Raw genomic sequence first — 25,223 nt, forward strand, 5'->3', positions numbered from 1 at the left:
ATAATTAGCGATATTGAGCATTTTTTCATACTCCTACTGGCCATTTGTATGTCTTTGCTGGAGAATTGCTTATTTAGGCCTTCTGCCCATTTTTGGATTGGATTATTTGTTTTTTTTCTTGTTAAGCTGTATGAGCTATTTATATATTCTGGAAATTAAGCCCTTGTGAGTCTCATCTTTTGCAAATATTTTCTCCCATTCTGTAGGTTGTCTTTTTGTTTTGCTTATTGTTTCCTTTGCTGTGCAGAAGCTTGTAAGTTTAATTATGTCCCATTTGTTTATTTTTGCTTTTATTTCTGTTGCCTGGGTAGACTTCCCAGGAGAACGTTGCTAAGATATATGTCAGGTAATGTTTTGCCTATGTTTTCTTCTGGGAGGTTTATCATGTCTTGTCTTGTATTTAAGTCTTTAAGCCATTTTGAGTTTATTTTTGTGTATGGTATGAGGGAGTATTCTAACTTCATTGATTTGCATGCAACTGTCCCATTATCCCAACACCATTTGCTGAAGAGACTGTCTTTACTCATTGTATGTTCTTGTCTCCTTTGTCAAAGATTAACTGACCAGAAGTTTCTGGGTTTATTTCTGGGCTCTCTATTCTGTTCCACTGAGCCATATGTCTGTTCTTGTACCAATATCATGCTGTTTTGATTACTGTAGCTCTGTAATATTGTCTGAAGTGTGGGAGGGTTATTCCTCCAGCTTCATTCTTTCTCTTCAGTATTGCTTTGACAATTCTGGGTCTTCTGTGATTTCATATAAATTTTAGGGTTCTTTGTTCTGGTTCTGTGAAAAATGTCCTGGGTAATTTGATAGGGATTGCATTAAATCTGTAGATTGCTTTGGATAAAATGGCCATTTTAATAACATTAATTCTTCTAATTCAAGAACATGGGCTATCTTTCCATTTCTTTAAGTCATATTTAATTTTCTTAGTCAGTGTTTTGTAGTTCTCTATGTATAAGTCTTTCACTTCCTTGGTCAGATTTATTCCTAAGTATTTTATTTTTGGGTATGCAGTTTTAAAAGAGATTATTTCTTTACTTTCCTTTTCTGATATTTCATTGTTAGTGTAAAGAAGTGCCACTGGTTTCTGTATCCTGCTACCTTGCTGAATTCTTTTATCAGCTCTAGTAGTTTTTGTGTGGAACCTTTAGGGTTTTATATATATAGTATCACGTCATCTGCATATAATGATAATTTTACCTCTTCTCTTCCACATCTCATTACTCTTTGGTAGATGTGCTCCTTGCAAATCAGTGTGATACTGGCTTGCCAGTGTTTTCAAGTTACTGCAGAAAGATATAACTTATTGATTGATTAGATGTCTAGCATTTTGTGCAGTGAAGTTTTAAGAAATCTTGTGACCTGTGTGTTTCTCATTGAATTCAATTGAATTTTTTGTCAACTTTTGTTGATTTTCAAAAGCACAGGGTTTTTATTTTACTAACAATGTTTTAGGTGCCCATTTATCCCTCATCAGAAAATTGAAACTTCAAAATTCTGCATTCCTTTTCATGCCATTACTAGAACTAAGGTCTTCATATTCTTCTTGAATAATATTCCAGTCTGGCCTGTTAAACCTTTTTTTCCCCTTAGATAGGAACTCAGAAATCTAGGATTACCAGGAGGGATTTTATTCTCAGAAATGTTGAAATTTATATTAGTCCTTGTTTTGTTATAGTGATATCTATGGGATGGGAACATTTAGAGAAGACTGACTTTTCCCAATGTAATTTGTAATCTGGAATACAAGGCATAATAGAGTAAAAAGAATACTGTGTAGGGCTTAGGAGACCTAAATTCTAGTCTGTAGCCTGTCACTTAATATTTTTAAGCAAATCACACTCTTATCTCTAGTCTTCTGTATCATAGTCTATGTATAGGATGAATGTTTTATACACAGAATAACAAATACTGTTTCCCAAAGTGAAGTATGAAATGATTTGAGGTGGTAAATGGCAGCCTTTTTATTGTAATAATTATGTATTTATTATAATGTTTATCAAAAGTAGCATATAAAACCTGTGATTTCACAGATGATATCATCCAAGAAAATACAGATTTAAAGAGATGAGTTGATTTAAAGACATTTTAAAGAAAATATTAACTAAATAATTGCATAGGTAGTATATGGATATTGCAAAAGCTAAAAAGGTAGTATTTGAGTGAATTTAAAATGTTTTATGTTTCTAGAAATCTTAAAAAAGTTTTAAAATCTTATATATGCTTACTTAATAATGATATTTATAATTGTTCAGGAATTAAGTACCAAAATTCACAAAGATTAAGATTTTAATTCTTAACGTCAGTGGCTACTGGGAGAGGTTCTGTTCCACACTGGTATACTCTAACTTACAAAACCTGTGCCATCAAATCTGATCAGAATAAAATTAATTTTTTGTAAAACTGAGTATGCCTATTTACATAATTTTCAAGTACAAAGGTGAATTATGCTATGGTGTAGTATTTTAAATAAGCCATAAGAGCATAGTATATTGTCAAAATAGGACCAAAAAGAAATCACATTTGATGGACTGTGTGGGAGCTTTGACACACAAGTATGTGAGCTTCATTTGTTTAGTAAACAGTTGTAATCAAATGGTTACACAGTACTCAAACTGTAATAATCAATGGATGATTTTATAGACATGAAGACATCATACTGTGGTAATGATTTGGTGATTGGATTATAAATATTATCGATATTTCAGTGTCACTTGTAAGTACTGTTTTGAGTCTTTTGGTCTATTTTGAGTATAGCACCAAATCCTGAATATTTGAAAATGAGCCTGCAAAGACAAAAATTTGCTGCATACTGATGCAAAATAATTTTTTTCTCTAAGTCCTGTGTAGACCTTTCTTTCCCACCTGCTTCCCAATCTGCTTTCCTTCAAAGCCTAACCCAGATCTTACCTTCTTGTTTTAGCTTTCCATAGTTGAATTATATTTTATGTTTTATATATTTCTAATGCTTGTCACATTGTATTATACTATTACTCCTCTGGACTATGAGGTTCTTAAGCTTATTCCCTTTTTTCTCAGTGTTGCAGTTAACTAACTAATTAATTTTTAGTATTTTTATATTTTTTCTAGGAGATCTTTTCACATTAGTACATACAGAGCTGCCTCAGCTAACTGTATTGTATTTAATGGAGGGAATATATTGTAATTCATGTACTGATATTTTTTCATCTTAATGCCCCAAATAGATCATATAATAGGTTTTATTGATACTAAGATCTTTTACATAACAAAACTTCTTTGCTTTAGATTCTACACCCAGATCTGGAGGTAGCAGATCATGCTTTTCCCCCTCCACGAACAGCTTTATCCCACTCAAAAATGCTGGTAAGAAGTTTAATTAATTTTGATAGTTTTAAAGAGAGCTGCTTCTATTTGTATGTTTGTCAAAGAAACTGACTATAGTGGGAATTAAATGGACAGCCTGGTAAAGGTGCACCAAATTAGAAATTAGGAAAATTACCCCTGACTGACCTAGTGATCTCTGCTCAAGGAGAAGCCACAGGGCAGCACACTGACTGGAAGGAAGGAGGGCTTGGCCTGTTGCTCTGAGGAGGCATGAGTAAGTATGGGACAAAAAAATCAGAACCTAGGTTATAGCCTGAAAAACTATGCCAGGCATCCAATTGAAAGGATCAGACAAGGATAGAAAAGGGAAATTTACAAAAAATGGAAACAGGTTGTTGGTAACAGGAGAGAATCACATTTGAGTGAGTAGATGAAAGTAGTTCCAAATGGAAGCCATAAAAGGGTGAAAAAAAGAGGCGCCTTTTTTTATTTTGCCCAATGCATTTCTTAGAAATGAGCTTTGTGGCCAGTAAGGAACCTTTGACCTCTTTGACATGTTACTTAAGCATTCTTGACCATTAAATTAGAAGTTGACTAAATAAAGTTTCCTTACAGTTTTAAAACTGTGATTTTTAAAAAATTTAAATTATCAAAATACTTTGTCATACCTTATTAATATAAGAATAGATTTTTATAAGTTGGATAGACTGAAATAATTTCATAAGCTTTAAAATACAGTCTTGAGGGTTTTATATTTGTGATGACAATTTTTTGATGGATATAAAAATCAAATGTCTTGTGAAAAATGCCTTTCTCTAACATGGTGAAAAGGAAGACTCTGTGATTTGTTTTTTGTTTTTTTTTTTTCCTGAGAGGAAAATTGGATGTACTGGAGGCAAGTTTTGTTTGGTTCAATTTAAAAGGAACTATTTAACAGCCTACACTGTCCAACAGTGGGACAGACTAGATGCCCACCATTTAGTGCTGCTACAAATGAGACTTACACACAGACAGATTTGTTAAATAACCTCTCAGGTTCTTTCCAACTTTTTGACTTTGTAATATTTTGTTTGTTTTTTAAGAAATTCAGTTACCTAACATGTCTATTCTCATATTTTCAGGATAAAGAAGTGCGTGCAGTTTTTCTTAGATTATTTGCACAACTTTTCCAAGGATATAGATCATGCTTACAACTTATAAGAATTCATGCAGAACCGGTAATACATTTTCACAAGGTAAGATAGAGTACCATATTGTATCTGTCCAAAATGTAGACTCTAATTTAATAAAACAACTTAGTTGTCTTTTCCTAGCCATGTATATTGACCTTAATTTATCAAATGTGGATATTTAAAATCTCTGCTTTGTGTGATTAGATGATAATTTTTAGTAATACTATGGAACTGACATATTATCCTTTAGGGAATGTTAATTTTAAATTGATTTTTCTTTTAAAATTGACATTAATTTCTTTCTGATTTCTCCTCCTGCTTTATGGCCATTCATTTTTATACTTTCTAATACATGTAGCATTTCAGGTATCAAAAACCCTTTTAGAGAGAAATTATTTTATAACAACACATTTATGCATGAAGACATTTAGGCTTTGATCTTCCTATTATATTTTTGTTTTGACCATTCATCCATTACTAAGTGATAACTTATTCATTTAACATTCTCTTTCTTTACAGACGGCTTTCTTGGGGCAGCGTGGTTTGGTTGAGAATGATTTCCTCACTAAAGTTCTCAATGGAATGGCCTTTGCAGGTTTTGTTTCAGAAAGAGGTCCTCCTTATAGATCCTGTGATCTCTTTGATGAGGTATATTTCTTATCAAATGAATGCATTATTTACTGACAAAATTAGACTAGTACATAAAAGTAGAGTAGTATTTTAAACATTTAACCAAAATAAAAAATACTATTTGCTATTATGCGTATTAGATCTGGTATTTATAATATGGATTAGAAAAAATATAATTATAGGCTGTCTCAGAAGTACATAAAAATCTTGAACAACTGAATTTTAAGTGATCGATTAAAATATTTTTGAAAAATTGACTGATTGTAAAAATAGAACTTAGACATTTCTCTGTAAGACTCATAAGTTTAATGTATAAATATGTGATTTCAAACTGCAATTATGTGTAGTGTATCAGTGTCCTAAAGCCATAGTTTCATTTAGCCATTTTTTTTTTTTTTTGTCTTTTGTCTTCATCTATTTTTACTATCTAAAGCAGTTTTCTTCATTATAGTGTACAAGATGATCTGGTATATTACTGGAAAAAATATTGCTACTTAATTTTTGTCTAAAAAATGGAAATTAAACTTTACTGATACTCAATTTAATAAGCAGATAGTAGTTCATATATATATATATAATTTATAAACACAGTTATCTTAGAGGAGTGTACTGAAAACTTTTTTTTTACTGAGAGGTGTCATTAAACATAAAAGGTTGGAGACCACTGCAGTACATTAAGTAATTCTCTATAATAATCTCCCCTCCATTTATCTGTCAGCCAGGGAGGACAACCATCTTCCTATACCTCTCAAGAAAAGTTGGTCAGGTTTAGGGTGAAATTTGATTTATAGATTATTAAATTCTTGCAAGAATTAAATGGAATAAAATATATTTCTATAGTACACTTAATATCTTAGTTATAGATAATCACATCTTCTTTAATATGTTATAATATCAATTATATAAATAAAGAATACTTACTAATCAGTAATCAACATTTGTCTAGCTCCCTTAGGAGATATTAAATATATAGAAGACAAATTTAGTTTCTGTCTTCAAGGAATTGGCCATATAAAGGGAGATTTAGGACAGAGATGACTCAAAATAAGGATGCTGTTTTGTGTTAAGTGATTTTTCTTATTTTAATGCATCTTTCCATTGAGAATTTAACTATGTTCACAGCACCCCATTCTGGTGGATAGAACAACGAATATTACTCCCATTTCAATTTCTGGAAGAGCATTGTATTGAAACCAATAAATCTAAAAGTTCTTAGAAGTCTATAAAAGAAAAACACTCCTGACACCCAAAATAGTGGAGAATAGTAATAATAATATTTTGCTGCTGATGGTTTTATTTTATATAGAGAAATTAGGAATCAAGTTCTTAAAGATCCTTGGTTCAGAGAAGGATCTTTTATTCTCTGAAAAGATAGTTAAGTATTTATAGATAAGAATGAAAGAAGAGGCATGTGTTTGAGTTGTGTATGGAGATCTGCAGCAAATGCTTTATTTAATAATAACACAAAGCATATGAAGATCGGTGGACAGTTCTTTTTGATAAGTTATTGATCATGGATTCTCTAATATGATTGATCACTGACTATCTAGTACTAACATATGTCAGTCTTTAGATCTGAAACTAAGTAATTGATGCATAATGTTTTATGGGGATAAATTAGATGTTCTCCAAGGTCCTTTGTTGCTCCTACATTTTATTAGTCTCTGACGCATTTTAAATTGTAAATTGGTTTATGTGCCCCTTTCGTTTCTGTCCAAATTCCTTTAGTAAGTCTCTCTGGCAGCTTCTTCACAACTAATAAGTCAGGTTGATTACTTCCAGAAAACTTGCTTGCCAGCTTGCCATAGCCTCTGACTATTTTTGTAAGTCCTTCCCTTGCCTGGGGTGCTCCCCCTCTACCTTTTAGTCCATTTTTCATACTTTGCTGATATCTAATCACCTCCTCCACACTTTCCCATAGTAGATGACTCTGAGAGCTACCAGTCTGCATGAAGTTTTATTTTTTGACTCTAACTTTATATGACAACTAATCTTTTATTATATGCACTTATATATACAAGATATACATCCTCCAGGTTGGAGACAATGATAAGGCAAAGACTGTCCAAGATTCCTATTGGGTCTCCCCTTCGTATTCATCCAGTTCTGTGTTGTACCTGGAGTGATGATTTTTGGTGTCTTATTGATGTTACTTGAAAGCCAGCTGTTCATATGTATATTTCAGTCAAGGGCCTAAAAGAAATGAGATACCAGACCTAAGTAATTTCTCCTTCTACCCTCTTTGGCCATTTAATTGGTTTGCATGGGAATGTGCTTTTAGGAAAATTGCATTTGCTCCTGAGAAAGGGATCTTTGTTTTCATTTAGCCAAGGGCAGCCTACCACACAGAAGGCTTTGTGGAGCTTTGAGCAGCAGCTCGTACTGTGTGTTTTCTTGTCCCCACATTCTCATCAAATAGGCCTGTTAAAAGGAAAGAAACGTTTGCCTTTCTTTGACAGTCTTTCTGAATCCTGGCCTGGAATGGGTGAAGTCATAGTTTTATATGTCTCTCTGCTCCAGTGAATCTGTTAGTTCCTAGAATGAAAAATTCTATGTTACATACTTAAAAAAAAAAAGCCATCCATCTATTTACCTCTTCCTCACATCCCATTTTTTCCTGTCAATACTCTTTTCTCCATTCCAAGTGTACACACTAACACAGCTCTCCCAGTAAATTAGTTGATAGGGAAATGGATTAAAGTTTATATAATTTGAGAACTAGAAGGAGCCTAAAGGTCATCTTGTTCTTCCATCTTATTTTAGGGATGAAGCAATTGAAGCTCAGGAGTTTTATAAAGTGACTTGCTCCAAATCACACTTTTAGCAAAACTAGGACTAGAGTGACCTAACTTGAACATTTGGTTCATATTTTGTAAGTTAGGGAAATGTTTGGAGACTTTATGACTGACTGAAATTCTGAGTGTGAGAATTCCCTGAGTGAGGCCTAGAGAATGAGAGAGTCTCTCTTGAGTTCCAGAAATGACTTTTCCCAAGAAATAAGACCCTAAATCATCAGAGACTAACTACCAGAACCACCAGAACATCTGAGAATTCAGTTGACTCGCTAACTCTAGAATAGAGGTGAAACCCATTAAAAACCTAAAATATTTTGTTTTAATACGAGTATATATTTTGGGTGCTTTTTGTTTTCAAATTGTGTGACGTCATCACACAGCTTTCTAATTCAGAATATTTTGCAGTTGATGTTTTGCCATTTGATTCTTTTTTCAAGTTGGTAGCTTTTGAAGTAGAGCGAATTAAAGTTGAAGAAAATAACCCATTGAAGATGATAAAGCATGTCAGAGAACTTGCTGAGCAACTATTCAAAAATGTAAGTAAGTATATTTGCTTAGACAGTTATTAATTTTAAAAGTATTAATAAGGTTTTGTGTTTGAAAAACTAAAAAGCTTCATATTCCTAGTGATCATCTTTTTTGCTCTGATTTAAAGCCTTTGGGACTGTAAGTTACAATATATTACAGTTGGTACTATGCATCAAAATAGACCTCATTTTTCAAAGTGATTTTCCTGTCAATCGCTGTATTATAAAAACATCTTAGTTACATTTTTCCAGTTTGTCGTTTGCCTTCATTGAATTTTCATTTTGGTCTCTGTCTTCTTAAGAAAGTCTACTGAGCATTTTGAAGATGTAAAGATCAGACTCATTAGAGACCAGAGCTACCTCAGACAGAATAGACCAATGTTCTCTATTTTAGCTTGGTACAGTGAGTGTGCACTGGATGGGGAAAATCTTTGAGTTGTTTTGAACATACAAGGAGTAGAAAGCTGAAAGAAAGAAAAGAAACTGTCAAGTGACTACAGAAACTCAAGGGTGAAAATATTCCCTGATAGAAGAAATGCAGTCAGTTAAAAAAAAACAATCTGTCAGAAGGAAAACTTGTGTTCTGTGCTGGTCTTTGCCACTTATGATGGCTGTGTAGAAGTAATGTATAGCATGATCACATGAGAAATTTCTGTTGACCTATTGTAATAATAATAAATACTGAGTGGTTAGCACAACATGCCAGGCATGGTATTAGGCACTTCACATATATCATCTCTAATCCTCGTAACAGTGTAAGATAGGTGTCATTATCCCCATTTTATTGGCTCAGGCTCATATAGTTGTTGAGTGATTGAAACCAGATTTTAAATTTAGGAGTTTTCATCTATCCAATTCCGAAGCCTCTGTTCTTTCACTCCATTAGGCTGGATCATCTCCAGTTGGAAAAACAGTGGTACTTCCAATGGCTAACTTTATACTTTTTTCTTTATAAAGAACTTTAATGTACTTTCTTATTTGATCTTGGAAATGACCCTGTGAGATAAATAGGGCAGGTGTTGATATGTAAGGAAATTGAAGATTAGAAAGTTTTTTTTCCTTGCCCACTAGGAGTGATTTATTGATGAATTTCAAAGAATAGCAAAACATCAATTGTGAATCGGTGTTTGAGGCTCTGGGACTGATCCCTTTAATAACTGAATGTTTATTTCTTAGGTTTTTACATGACTATTCCAGAACTGCCAAATTTTATAGCCAATAAGTGACCAGAGCTGGGGTTCTGACACAGATTTGTCTGTCACATGACTGACTACACAGTGTATGAAGACAGTGTGCCAAGCCATTTTGATACAGAAACAAAGTAAATTCCTTTTTTGCCATTCTAGAATTTAAGTTTAATGATACCTAGCATACACTAAGCCAACACAAAACTGAAAACTGCAATAAAATAAATATCTAGTAGTGATACATTCTTAAGGGTGAACGTAAACGCAAATGGCCTGTATCCTATAAAATACTTTTAAAGTGATCATCATGAGGGATTGTATTACTAGGTAAGATATGGAAATCGCCTTTTAAATGTACTCTCCATTTCTCGAACTCTTATTAGACTTTCCCCCACCATCACAATCTAATTATATTCATTTAATTTAATCAGTTCCATTCATTCAGTATGTATTTTTTAGGCATCTACTAGTTTCAGACATTTTCTAGGTATATGATTCCCATAATATCCTTGAGAAGAGGATACACATACATGATGAATGAGTATTTGAGGATATCCCAGTGGGCTGTCATCAGACTTTATGAAATTCCTTCTGGTTCTAAGATTCTAAAGTCCACGATGGTCCCGACATTGCTGAAGTAAATACTTTATAAAGTTAAAAAGCAGACATGATGGTAAAATTACTTTTTTAGGTTGTACAGGAAGTTGGGGGAAGGGAGGAAGGATGGTCTCAATGGAAGGAAAATAATCCAGATGGTTCTATTTTTAACTAGTCATTTTTTTTTATCAGATTTCTAAAATTCCCTTTTGGTAAGCAAAAGCCAACCATATAATTTGACTGTTTCCTTATTATTGGGGTATAATTGAAACCTGGTGATTCCATTCAGATGTTTGTAAATACTTTATTGCACTGAAGTCTGGTATGTGTACCTAGCCGCTCTCCTTCACTTCTCTTTGAAGTACCTCAGAAATGAACAGAATTTCCCAGTCTCTTCTCACCACTCCTTCATAGTGCTTTTTAGCAAGTAGGAATGAATTGTAGGAATGTGAGTATACCTGAGTAGGATGAATTGCAGCTGGGTTTAGCTGTTCTTTTAACTTTATGGAGCTTCCAAATAATTAAGAAAGATGTTTGGTGACTTTGGTGGAAAAGGGAAAGAGAAAGTGGAATGAAGAAGGAAAGGAATAAATCTACTAGAGACAAATGTGTAAGCGTTGGCAAGGTTATACCATGAAGATTATTGGCCACACGTTGGTACAGCTTTTCTTTCCAAGCCGAGTGATAATAGTGAGTCTGCCCACTTCAGCTTTCAGAAGCCTTAATGTCTGCATGAGAGCATATTTAGCCGCTTACCTGCTCTTTCCCTGTGATTCTTGGTATACATTTATAAATGACTACTAACTACACACAAAATGAGAATATTAAGATAGACCAGGACAAGAGCTTTATAAATCTCCCTTCCAAGGCATCTTGAACAGTTGGACATGTGTTTTACTTAGTGTAGTTTTTCTAATTTGTTTTGCAATAGTACATAAACATTTGCTGGACTGTGTAATTTGTCTGCTTTCTTAAAAGTTAAAGGAAAAATGAGAGGTCTTGGACTTTCTTATAAAATAATATGAGATTTCTGTTTGTACCTTATGGATATTTCATTGCCCAGCATTGAAAGAAATAAGGTTTAAAATCCTACCGAGAGAGCAAAGCCCAAATGCAGGAATAGCCATTCTAAATCACATAAGATCTAGACCTTTTACATTTCCGCAGAAAGTTAATTTCACTACCAGGCACATTTAGTCTAAACTGATGATATTGGTATTCTTTGCCAACTGTGAATAAAGAGATCCGTTGTTGTTGTTTGTTGTAGGAGGGAAGTAAAAAATTGTGATCATCTTTCATCTTAAAAAGTCAAAATATAAACTTACTTAGATTATTATGATGAAATGAGGCCCCACACCCAGAGCATAAAAATCCAACTCCTTCCCTGATCCTATCTGATTATTTGTTCATTTTTAAGTATTATTTACTGTGATATAATTTACATATAGTAAAATTTAATCTTTTTAATGTACAGTTTGATGGATTTTGAGAAATGAATGTTATACAACCACCACCAGCACCACAACAATAAAGACATAGAGCATTTCTGTCACTTCCCTCTTCCCAAATTTTCGTAATGCTCCCTTGTAGTTGCATCCTCCCACCACCTCAGATTCTTGGCAACTGATCTGTTTTGTCTCTGGTTTTTGTCTTTTCCATAGAGTCATTATGTAGTTTTTTTAGTTTGTTTCTTTTACTTAGCATAATGCATTTCAGATTCACCCATATTGCTGCATATATCAGTTACTCCTTTTTATTGTTGAGTAGTATTCCATTATGTGATAAAACCAAATAAATAAATAAAACCAAAGTTTTATCTATCTGTTGAACAACAACAGGTCGATTTTGGCAATTATGAGTAAAATCATGCTAAACATTTATACAGGTTTTTGTGCAAACATAAATAATCATTTCTCTTGGGTAAATATTTAGGAATAGGGTGCTGAAAAGATGATAATGAAACGTTTACTCTATAAGAAACTGCCAGACTGTTAATTTTTAAGTGTCTCTACCATTTTGCATTCCTGCCACATCTTCACCAACACTTGATTACTCACTTGTTTTTTGTTTGTTTAATTTTGTTTGTTTTGTTTTCAGCCAATCTAGTAGGTATGTGGTGGTTCTTTTCATGGTTTTAATTTGCATGTCAGTAGGTGAGTGAGAGTATTAGGTCTCTTAGCTAGTCACTGTGTGCTCTCTTGGTATTTGTAAAAAGAATACTTGCCTTAGAATATGAAGCCTCTATCCAGAGTCATAAATTAGAGCAATTGTTCTTAACAGGGACAACCCCTTCCCTCCAGAAATTTGGCACTATCTGGAAATATTTTTGGTTGTCACAACTGGAGAGGGTGTGCCTCTACTTACTGGTATCTAGTAAGTAGAGGCCAGGGATGCTTCTAAACATCTTACAATACACAAGACACCTACTTCTCCCGACCTCCCACAACCAAAGAATTATCTAGCCCAAAATGTCTATAATGAGAAACCCTGGGTTAGGCGACCAGCACATTAGATATTAAAGTCATACACTAGATTTCTCTGTATTAGGATGAGACATTAATTCAATCGGGTGATCATTGAAAGGCCTGTCAGGATGGAAAATTAATAGAGTTTCATTCCATCAGTGTGTTCACAACCCAGCAACTCTAAAAGTTCAGTTACATCTTTTCAATGTTTAGCAATTTAGTCCAATGATAGTATTGGTTTTGGCTGTATTTGAAAGGATTTGTGTAACTCAGCTCTAGGTACAATTGGTATACATTAAATAATTATTAAATACCTAAATTAATATAGGAAACTTGGAAACCTCTAAGAAGGTCACATTGATTTGTCATTCATTGCTGAGACCAGTGTGTAGAAACACAATTTTTTTCCCCTCAGTGTGCCTACTTTGGATTTCCATTTAGGTTTGGGACTTTTTGTTTTGTTTTGTTTTGCTTTGCTTTTATTTGACGTACTTTCTCAGCCTTGTTTTCTCTAAACCCTAGGCATATTCTCATTTAGCTCACCTGAAAAGAAAAGAAAAAAAATCCATGTTTCCAGACCAGATGATGTGTGTGTCTTTTTTTCAAGTCTGAGAAAAATTATTGTACCTCGCATTGCTGTACTGTACTCTTAAAGCAGGATTACAGAGCCCATTTCTTGAAAGTCACTGTCCAACTTTAAAATTCTCTCTAAATGATAGTACATTTTGTCAGCTTTTTTGGTTGCCTTTGACAAAATTATGTTCACTATAAACATGTAGTTGTCTAAATCCCTAGATATTACTTTACATTTGCATTTCTCTAGAATCAGATAAATATTTGGCTGCTTCTTTTTTCTGTTAGAAAATAATTAATTTCCTTATTTCAACATGGAGACTCAACAACAAAATTGGGCTGTGGGTTTTTGATGAGCTCAGTAATCTTCAAAGGACTTCTCTAAATGCATTTGCAGTTACAAGTAAGAGCATATGTTTCCAAGAATATGCAGAGTTCAATGAGCCTTAAAATTTCTTTCCTTTCCTCTCAAAAGTCATTATTGTGACCAAGTTGGGTGTAAAATGGTGAATGTGGTCCTCTATATTTACCATACTGCCCGTTAGAGGGCAGCAGTGTACAGATACAGCAGCTCGAAAACCAAATAGCACTAGATTTGGGGTCATGAGTCCTTTTTGAATTTTCTAAACACAATTGAATATATTATAATTTAGTAACTTTAACCCATAATTTGAATTTTTATATAGACTATCTGTACAACTAAAGGATAGCCTCAACTTTGAACTTTGTTTTAAAATGATTTTTAAATGCTTATTCTGAATTCTGTATGGATTTGGTTTGTATTTCAAATTGTTTATGAAATGAAAAACACTGTTAATGACTAGTAGCTATATCTTTTCTTTAATAAGTGATTTCTATTCAAACTTTTATTGAGTACAATGGTTATTGTTAAAATATAAGTAGCTAGTGATATGGTGGGGATCTTGGGAGAAAAAGGTGGTTTTAGTTTTAGAGGTGTGGTGTCATGCCATAGAATATGCAGTGGATAAAACATTTTTCAAATGAATATACTCTAGACTTTTGGAAAAGAGCTTTCAGATTTATTATAGGAAAGTGTGTGTATATATGTGTGTGTGTTCTAAAGCTTTCCTGTAACAATTTGTTCTACCTTCACAAGAGCCTGATGAAGCAGGTACTATGTTAATATCTTCATTACAGATGAGGAAACTAGAGCACAAGTGGTAAATGAATTGAACCTGCACCAGGTCACACTACTAGTAAATGGCTAAGCTAGGATTTGACCTACATGGTCTGATGCCAGAGATCATGAACTAGAAATAGTTTGTTGTATTATCTTCTTTCATTGAATTGTCTAACCTTTCTTTCTTAAATTATAATGCCACCAGTTTCTATCACATTTTCACACATAGTCCTATTTCTGGGCTTCTCTATTCCATTAGCCCTTTTAACCCTTTATTAATACCAGTTATCATACTTTTTTTATAATATTTTTTATTGAGTTATAGTCAGTTTACAATGTTGTGTCAGTTTCCATTGTAGAGCACAACTTTTCAGTTATATAGAAACATATATATAGATTTATTGTCACAGTTTTTTCTCTGTGAGCTACCATAAAATCTTGTATGTATTTCCCTTTGTTATACAGTATAATCTTGTTTATCTGTTCTACATTTTGAAATCCCAATCTGTCCCTTCCCACCCCTTCTCCCCCTTGGCAACCACAAGGTTGTATTCTATGTCTATGAGTCTGTTTCTGTTTTGTATTTATGGTTGTTTTTGTTTTTGTTTTTGATTTTTAAGATTCCACATACGAGTGATCTCATACGGTATTATTCTTTCTCTTTCTGGCTTACTTCACTTAGAATGACATTCTCCAGGAAAATCCATGTTGTTGCAAATGGCATTATGTTGTCGGGGTTTATGGCTGAATAGTATTCCACTGTATAAATATACCACCTCTTCTTTATCCAGTCATCTGTTGATGGATACTTAGACTGTTTCCATGTCTTGGCTATTGTACATAGTGCTGCTATGAACACTGGGGTGCAGGTATCATTTTGAAGTAGGGTTCCTTCTGGGATATATGCCCAGTAGCAGGATTCCTGGGTCATACGGTAAGTCTATTCCTAATCTTTTGAGGAATCTCCATAGTGTTTTCCACAGTGGCTGCACCAAACTGCATTCCCACCAGCAATGTAGGAGAGTTCCCTTTTCTCCACAGCCTCTACAGCATTTCTCATTTGTGGACTTTTGAATGATGGCCATTCTGACTGGTGTGAGGTGATATCTCATTGTAGTTATGATTTGCATTTCTCTGATGATTAGTGATATTGAACATTTTTTCACGTGCCTATTGATCATTTGTATGTCTTCCTTGGAGAATTGCTTGTTTAGGTCTTCTGCCCATTTGTGGATTGGGTAGTTTGTTTTCTCTTATTGAGTCGTATAAGCTGCTTATATATTCTGGAGATCAAGCCTTTGTCGGTTTCATTTGCAAAAATTTTCTCCCATTCCATAGGTTGTCTTTTTGTTTTACTTATGGTTTCCTTTGCTGTGCAGAAGCTTGTAAGTTTCATTAGGTCCCATTTGTTTATTCTTGCTTTTATTTCTATTGCTTGGGTAGACTGTCCTAGGAGAACATTTTTGAGATGTATGTGAGATAATGTTTTGCCTGTATTTTCTTCTAGGAAGTTTATTGTATCTTGTCTTATGTTTAAGTCTTCTATCCATTTTGAATTTGTTTTTGTGTATGGTGTAAGAGAGTGTTCTAGCTTCATTGCTTTACATGCTGCCGTCCAGTTTTCCCAACACCATTTGCTGAAGAGACTGTCTTTATTCCATTGTATATTCTTGCCTCCTTTGTCAAAGATTAGTTGACCAAAAGTTTGTGGGTTCATTTCTGGGCTCTCTATTCTGTTCCATTGGTCTGTATGTCTGTTTTTGTACCAATACCATGCTGTCGTGATGACTGTAGCTCTGTAGCATTGTCTGAAGTCTGGGAGAGTTACTCCTCCAGCCTCTTTCTTTTTCTTCAGTAATGCTTTGGCAATTCTAGGTCTTTGATGGTTCCATATAAATTTTATTATGATTTGTTCTAGTTCTGTGAAATATGTCCTGGGTAATTTGATAGGGATTGCATTAAATCTGTAGATTGCCTTGGGCAGTGTGACCGTTTTAACAATATTGATTCTTCCAATCCAAGAGCATGGGATATCTTTCCACTTTTTAAAGTCTTCTTTAATTTCCTTCATCAATGGTTTATCGTTTTCTGTGTGTAATTCTTTCACCTCCTTGGTTAGATTTACTCCTAGGTATTTTATTACTATGGGTGCAATTTTAAAGGGGATTGCTTCTTTACTTTCTTCTTCTGTTGATTCATCGTTAGTGTAAAGAAATGCCACTGATGTTTGAACGTTAATCTTGTAACCTGCTACCTTGCTGAATTCTTCAATCAGCTCTAGTAGTTTTTGTGTGGACCTTTTAGGGTTTTCTATATATAGTATCATGTCATCTGCTTATAGTGACACTTTTACCTCTTCTTTTCCAGTTCAGATCCCTTTTATTTCTCTCTCTTGCCTGATTGCTGTGGCTAGGACTTCCAAGACTATGTTGAATAGGAGTGGTGATAGTGGGCAGCTTTGTCTTGTCCCAGATTTTAGTGGAAAGCTTTTGAGTTTTTCACCATAGAAAAACTCTGTAGGTTTGTCATATATAGCTTTTATTATGTTGAGATATGTTCCCTATATACCCACTTTGGTGAGTTTTTATCATAAATGGGTGTTGAATTTTAGCAAATGCTTTTTCTGCATCTGTTGAGATGATCATGTGGTTTTTGTCCTTTCTCTTGTTGATGTGATGTATTACATTGATTGATTTGCGTATGTTGAACCACCCTTGTGTCCCTGGGATGAACCCCACTTGGTCATGATGTATAATCTTTTTTACGTGCTGTTGGATTCTATTTGCTGATATTTTGGTGAGGATTTTTGCATCTATGTTCATCAGTGATATTGGTCTATAATTCTCTTTTTTGATAGTGTCTTTGCCTGGTTTTGGTATCAGGGTGATGGTGGCTTCATAGAATGATTTTGGGAGTATCTCCTCCTTTTCAATCTTCTGGGAGAGTTTGAGAAGGACTGATATGAGTTCTTCTTTGTATGTTTGGTAGAATTCCCCGGTGAAGCCATCCAGTCCTGGACTTTTATTTCTAGGGAGGTTTTTTAAATCACTAATTCAGTTTCATTTCTAGTGACCTGTTTGTTCAAGTGGTCAGTTTCTTCTTGGTTCAATCTTGGTGGACTGTATGTTTCCAGAAATTTGTCCATCTCCTCTAGGTTATCCATTTTGGCTCCATATAGTTTTTCATAATACTCTCGTATGATATTCTGTATTTCTATGTTATTTGTTGTAATTTCTCCATTTTCCTTTCTTATTTTGCTTGTTTGTGCTCTCTCTTTTTTCTTCTTTGTGAGTTTGGCCAGAGGTTTGTCGATTTTATTTACTGTTTCAAAAACCCAGCTTTTGGTTTGATTGATTTTTTTCTATGTTTTTTTTAATCTCTATTTTATTTATTTTCTCCCTGATCTTTTTTATTACCTTCCTTCTGCTGCCTTTTAGGGGTTTTTGCTCTTCTTTTTCTAATTCTTTTAGCTGGTGGGTTAGATTGTTTATTTGAGATTGTTCTTCTTTTTTTGAGGAAGGCCTGTATTGCTGTAAACTTCCCTCTTAGCACTGCCTTTGCTGTGTCCCATAAATTTTGTGTGGTTGTGTTATCATACTGTTTTATATTAAAGGTTTATATAAGATTTGTTACCTGGAAAGTTTGACTTCTCCATTTACTCTTCTTCCGAATTGCCTAAACTATTTTTGGACCTTTGTTCTTCCTTATAAAGTTTAGGATGAACTTGTCACATTATAGGATTTTGACTAGGAGCAGTCAGTATGTGTGTCTGGTGTATCTTTTGTCCCTAAACCACCTTAAGTCATTTTAGAAACAAGATAGAAGAGTATAAAGAAGAGAGAGAGAAAATATAGCTAGAAAAGATACTAGTACCACTAAGATTTATTTTCTACTTTTACTTTTCCATGTTTTAAAATTTATTTTAATGAATATTATTTAGGGCGGAGGGTATAGCTCAGTGGTAAAGTGCATGCCTAGTATGCATGATGTGCTGGGTTCAGTCCCCAGTACCTACATTAAAACAAACAAACAAACAAACAATCCTAATTGCTACCCCCCAAAAAAATTTTTTTAATGAATATTATTTACATTATGGGAAATATATTTAAAGTTTTAATTTTTATTGTAAAGAAAATAAATATAAATAGAAACAAATAGTGAAGAGTATACTTTAAATGATTTTTTGGGTTCAGAACTCAAAATCCACTTGAATTACCTCCCCAGCGTGAAAGAAATATCTGCTTAATGAGTTTTAGATAATTGATACTGATAACTTTTAAGAAGAGGAGATATCTTAGATATTGTGCCTAAAAAACAGAGAAAAGCAAACATACTGCTTTTGGAAAAGGGCAATTTCAGAAACTCCAGACCAGCGAGGTTGATGTTAATCCAGGCATAATTTTAGAACTGTTTTTTTTCAACATAATTTTAGAAAGTGGTGATTGTGAAGACTTGGCATAGAAATTTGCTTATTTTTCCCTGTCTTTGCTAAAGCTATAACAGGAAAATATAAAGTGTGTATGAGGGCTGTTTTGGCAAGAACAAGCTGGTTTCACCTTCTCTGGAACATTTAAGAGAAGCGTAAGTACAGGCAGACCTCAGAGATATTGCAGGTTCAATTCCAGACCACCACAATAAAGCTAATGTCACAATAAAGTGAGTCACACAAATTTTTTGGTTTCCTAGTGCATGTAAAAGTTGTGTTTACCCTATAATGTAGTTAAGTGTGCAATACCATTTATGTGTAAAAAAAGTACATACCTTAATGTAAAAATAGTTTTTTGCTAAAAACTGCTAACCATTATTTGAACCTTCAGCAAGTCATGGTTTTTTTTTTTTACAATAGAAATGTCAAAGATCCCTGACCACAGCTCACTATACAAATATAATAATAATGATAAAAAAGTTTTGAAATATTGTGAGAATTACCAGAACATGACATACATACACAAAGTGAGCAAATGCTGTTGGAAAAATGGCACCAGTAGATGTGTTCGATACAGGGTTGCCACAAACCTCCAGTTTGTGGAAGATGCAGTATCTACAATGCACAATAAAGTGAAGCACAATAAAATGAGATATGCCTGTATACACCTTAGGCAAAGTTATTTATCCAGAATCACAGAATGAGTAGAGCAAAAACTAGAGCCCAGGCTTTCTGACACTTAAAGGAGTATTATTGCCATTGTGTTGCTAAGACATGCTGCCTGTATCATCTCCTGTGATCCAGCCTTTCCTTTATCTGGATCTGGGCCAAATAACCTAAAAGAATTGTGGGGAGCAGCTCTAGTAGATGATGCTAGTTGGCCTTTTTAACTGTCCAGAGAATGTGTCGGGCAGTATTGGGCTTAACCTACAGCATGAATGACACAGTTTCAGGGGGAAAAAGAAATTTTCTGGTTGCAAAGGATGATAAATGCTGGAATTCGTCGAAAAATGGTTGTAAAGCAACCTTCTTCAGCGAACTTTATGAAAAGAATGGATTCCACTCTGCCTGTAGTATTTGAAATATAATTCTACTTAAGTAGGTGGCTGGATAAAAGTCCATACCAACCCTAAGGGTCTGTGAAAGTATTAGCTGACAAATTTAATTCAAACATTATAATCCTAATATGTGTTCACCATTGTGTCCCACTTATTGGGATATGGTAGGAAGTAGTCCAGGGTGCCTGCTTGGTGTCAGGCACTTTCTCGATGCAGTACGTACACAGCAAGGCACAAAAAATGTTTTTTAATTGGCCAAAATGTCCGTCCTCACAGAGCTTCATTTTAATGAGAGATAGACAGTAAAAAAAATAAATGGAATTTATAGTATGTGAGAAGGTGATAAGTGCTAAAGAGGAAAATATAATAAGAGGGATAGGGACTGTGTTGAAGGCTATAAGTTTTGATAGGGTGGCCCCAAAAAAGGTACCATTTGATCAAAGAAATGAAGGAATGGAGAGAAGATGCTACACAAATTGGTGGGGGGACAGGCATTCCAGGCCGAGGGAGCAGTTATGTGCTAAGGCCTTGAGGCAGGAACAAGAAGGCCTGTGTAGGAGCAGGAGCAGAATGAATGAAGGAAACAGTAGTAGGACATGGTCATATAAAGAAGCTAGATCTTGTAAATTATTGTAACAGCTTTGGGTTTTGCTCTGAATGAGGTGAAGAGCTATTTGAATGAACAGAGTAGTTAAGTAATGATTTGACATACTTTTAACTAGGTCACTCTGTCTGCAGCGTTAAGAATAGAGTGAGGGTGGGAGCAAGGTTGGAAGCAGGGAGACCAGTTAGAAGACTGTTGTTCTGTAGTAGTATGAGACATGTTGGCTTGAATCAAGGTGGTGTTGAAAAGTGGTCAGGTCATAAATGTTTTTTAAAGGCAAAATCCAAAAGGTTTGCAAAGGAATGGATAATTGGGTGTGAGAGAAGGGCTTTAAGGATTACTCTAAGCTCTTCACCTGAATGATTGGAAAAACAAATATGGCACTTTCTGAAGTGGGGAAGACTGTGGAAAGCAGATTTGGAGGAGGTGAATATTAAGTGCTCCATTTTGGACATATATTTAAGATGGTTATTTTAATTCCATATGAGAATACTATGTGCAGGTGGTTGAATATATGGGTATAGAGTTAAGGAGGAAGCTTAGTTGGAGATAAAATTTTGTGAAATGGTATTTTTGTGGTTTAAAAATAGAGACTGGAGGTTATCGCTAAGAAGGTAAATGTAAATAGCAAAGAGTCCTCTGGTCTGAGCCCTAGGATATTCTCATAGCTAAGAGGTTACGAAAATGAAAAATAGACTAAGATGTAGCAAGAAGACCTAGAAACCAAGTGAAGAAAGTGTTCATTGAAGAGGAAAAAGAATGACTGGCTGTATCAGACGTTGCTGAAAGATCATATAAGTAAGATCTGAATATATGTACAATCACTCATGTCTGATTACTATTTCTGCCCCTCTGGCCAACCATCTGCCATTGTTATTTTAACTTTTGAATAATTTTACCTATGTTTGATATTACAGGAGAATCCAAACCCTCATATGGCATTCCAGAAAGTTCCACGACCAACAGAAGGATCCCACTTGCGAGTTCATGTTCTTCCTTTCCCAAAGATTAATGAAACTCGGGTACAGGAATTAATACAGGAAAATCTTGCTAAGAACCAGAATGCACCTCCTGCTTCACGAGTGGAAAAGAAATGTGTTGTGCCTGCAGGTCCACCTGTTGGTATGTATTTGTCTGTTTATTTTAAAAGTAAACCTCCTATCAAGATATCAGACACAAAACCAAAAATGCATAACTTAAGGAATTTTCACAAAGTGAACAAATTCATGTAACCAGAATCAGCATTATCAATACGCAGAAGCACTGTTCCAGTCACTGCCTCTCACAAGGGTAACCATTAATTAACCTGACTACTGCCACTGTAGAACCTTCTTTTAAAAATAAAAACTGTATTGAGATATAATTCACATACTATAAAAGTCACACTTGTAAAGTATACAATTCAGTGGTTTTTAGTATATTCAGAGTTGTGCAGCCATTTTCACTAATTTCAGAACATTTTCATTACCCCAAGTAGAAACACATTCCCACTAGCAGTCACTCCCCATTTCTCCTCCAAAACCACTCCTTCCCCAGCTTTAGGCAGTAATCTACTTTCTTTGTAGATTTGCCTATTCTAGACATTTTATATAAATAAATGGAATCATACAATATTTGATCTTTTGTGATTGGCTTCTTTCATTTGGCATATTTTCAAAGTTCGTCCATGTAGCATGTATCAGTACTTCTTTGCTTTTTATGGCTGAATAATACTCCATTGTATGGGTATATATCACATTTTGTTACCCATTCAAAATGATGGACACTTGGATTGTTTCTACTTTTTGGCTACTGTTGATAGCGCTGCTGTGAGCATTCATGTATGAGTTTTTGTGTGGACATGTTTTTAGTTCTCTCTGGTATATATTAGGTGTGGTACAGTAAGTCTGTGTTTAATGTTTTGAGGAACTGCCACACTGTTTTCCAAAGCAATTGCACCATTTTACATTCCCACCATCGGTGTATGGGCATTCTGATTTCTTCACATTCACTTACTTGATGTAGAGCATCTTTTTGTGTGCCTCTTGACCATATTTGTATCTTCCCTGGAAAAATATCTGTCTATTCAGATCCTTTGCCCATTTTTAAGTTGAGCTGTTTGTCTTTTTGTTCAAGAATTGTCCTTATATTCTGTATACCAGTCCCTTATCAGATACATGATTTGCAAATATTTTTCCCATTCTGTGGGTTATCTTTCTTTACTGATTTTTATCTCTCTTATTCTTTTTTTTTTTTTTTTTTTTTGGTGGGAGGAAGGTAGTTACGTTATTTATTTTCAGAGGAGGTACTGGGGATTGAACCCAGGACCTCATGCATGCTAAGTATGCACTCTACCACTCGAGCTATACCCTCCTCCCCTATCTCTCTTATTCTTTATCTCTTGAGGGAGGTGTGTTAAAGTCTCCCATGATAAGTAGAATTGCCTGTTTCTCATTTCACTGTTCATCTTTTCTTTATGTATTTTGAAATTGATTTATTGGACACAGATATATTTACAAATAGTGTAGCATCCTGGTGATTGATCGCTATCATTACGGAACGTCCCTCTTTGTGTCTACTTATGCTTCTTGCTGTAAGATGAACTTTGAGGTTTATATAGCTATACTAGCCCTCCTTTAGTTAGTGTTTATCTTTTTTTATCCTTTTATTTTCAAACTCTGGATCCTTATATTTAAGATATGCCTCTTGCAAGCAACATGTGGTTTTTTTTAACCAGTTTGACTATCTTAATGTATTACTTGTATTTATCTCATTTATGTAACTATAGTTACTGATAGAGTAATGGCTTTAATGTAATTTGCTGGGTTTTTTTCTGTTTGATCCTTCTGATTTACATTTTCCCCTGCTTCCTTACCCTCTTTTGGATTAATGAACTATTTTTTAATTTATCATTTATCTCTGTTAACTTGTTATTTATGTCTGTTTACTGTTCTTTTAAAGATTTATTATGCTAGGGACTATAGCATACATCCACTTTTGTAGGTTCAGCTTTCACCAGAAACTTTGTTGGTCAACCTGGCCATCTGCCAGAATCCAACCCAGATTCCCAGCCTCTTGTCTGTACCCAGTATTGGCAGATCTCTTAAGGGAAAAGTGGATGTGCATGTTAAGTTAGTTCTCTGGTCTTTTCTTTTTTCTGGAATTATAAGTCTTCTAATCTTTGTGCTTCTGTAGCACTCTGATATATTTAAATAGATAGCTTTGCATTTTATCTGACTTTCATAATGTTCTTGGTGAAAGTTTTAGTTTGCTACATACTGTCCCATCATACCTGGAAGTGAGTGTAATTTTATTATTAACAGATTATATTATTTAAATTATTTATGTAGTAATGTTAATAATTTCTGTATTCTTAACATGTATGTTGTATGGTAATGTTAATGTTATTTATTGTTAATTATTTATTTAGTAGTATTAATTTGCCATTATTTTCCTAAGAATTAACAGCTTTTACTTAAGCATTGATTGTACTTTCACATAGAGAAGAGAATGGAGAAGTAGACATGTTAAAGGGTAGTTATTTTTGGAAGGATTTGGTCATGTAACTTTACTATTTAATATTTTTATAATATTTAATATAAAGCTGGTTGAAAGCTTTCTTTAAATACCCACATGAATAGATTAGAAGTTTTTTTAAAATATAATTTGCTTGGATTGTAACCTTGTCTCTATATTATTTTTATATAATCTCTTTACTTTCTTCATGTGCAGTGAACATCAGATTCTTTCTTTAAATGCATGTGGAATGTCTCATTGTAATCAGAGAGGTACACATGACTCAGTATTTGGCCCTGCGTGCACTTCCTGTAAAACCTAAAGGAATGAATGAATGAATGAATGATGAATGCAGGGACCTCTGTTCAACTTTCTAGTTCATTTGGGTTGATTAGAATCAGGATTTCCCTTGTTTTATAATTATCATATAATTTACATGATACCCATGTATAATGTGAGTGTGGAATTGCTCTGTCTCCTTAAAAGGCATTCACATTTTGAGAGGTTAATTAGTTTCCAGGGATTCCTCAGAGGGGCCAGAGTAATGATGAATGGCTGGAAATAGTATTTGAAAGCCAAAGTCTTAGAAAGGAAGCTCTGGGAAGTCAAGTATCCATAAACCAGAGTTGTTGTCAAATATTAGAAAGATAGTATTAGAAGGCCACAACGGGGATTTGGCCAATCCCTGAAATGTCAGTAACTCTAAGTGAAGAGCTTTCTTCTGGGAGTGAACTAAGTTATAGTTACCAAAGGAAGATAATTCCCAAGTGATAAACAGACTCATTTTAGGAAGATACGGGTTTTTAAATGGCTCGTCCTAAAGAAAAGTTAAAATACTGCTAAAGAGATTTTAGAATTAAAAGTTTATAAATTTAAGTTAAAAATGTTGCTCTCTCAACAAAGTATGTGATCTTATTTGGAGACTGTAGGAAATTTTCTTCTCTAAATATAGATCAATTTCAGTTTCAATTTTTGCCACTGACCTACATGTGTGGGAAGCACCAGAGGCCAAAATTAAGAATAAGCATTTCAGAAAGAAAAGTCATGTGAAATAATGTATTTAATCATCATGGTCATTAATGTTACTTTATTAAGAATGATTTGAAGATAACTGGTAAAAAAAAAAAAAAAAAAAAAACCAGGGAAGATTGATTTCCTGATTCTGATGAAGTACTGTAGCTATGTAAGAGCACCATTGGGGGAAGCTGGCTGATGAGTGCATGGATCTCCTCTGTACTCAT

At 34.2% G+C, this 25,223-nt stretch overlaps 1 protein-coding gene across 4 annotated transcripts in view; it reads left to right on the forward strand.

Annotated features, from left to right (window-relative positions):
• The window catches only part of SBF2 (SET binding factor 2), a 382,691-nt gene that overhangs the window by 212,120 nt on the left and 145,348 nt on the right, over nt 1–25,223 (forward strand). For all 4 annotated transcript variants that reach the window (XM_032489038.1, XM_032489035.1, XM_032489037.1 and 1 more), the window contains exons 10-14: nt 3,274–3,351; nt 4,434–4,547; nt 5,004–5,132; nt 8,347–8,445; nt 21,405–21,609. In XM_032489038.1, the coding sequence (XP_032344929.1) occupies nt 3,274–3,351; nt 4,434–4,547; nt 5,004–5,132; nt 8,347–8,445; nt 21,405–21,609 (625 nt within the window). The remainder of the gene's footprint in view (nt 1–3,273; nt 3,352–4,433; nt 4,548–5,003; nt 5,133–8,346; nt 8,446–21,404; nt 21,610–25,223) is intronic.

The sequence above is a fragment of the Camelus ferus genome, chromosome 10 (assembly GCF_009834535.1).
Source record: "Camelus ferus isolate YT-003-E chromosome 10, BCGSAC_Cfer_1.0, whole genome shotgun sequence".
NCBI classification, from domain to species: domain Eukaryota; kingdom Metazoa; phylum Chordata; class Mammalia; order Artiodactyla; family Camelidae; genus Camelus; species Camelus ferus.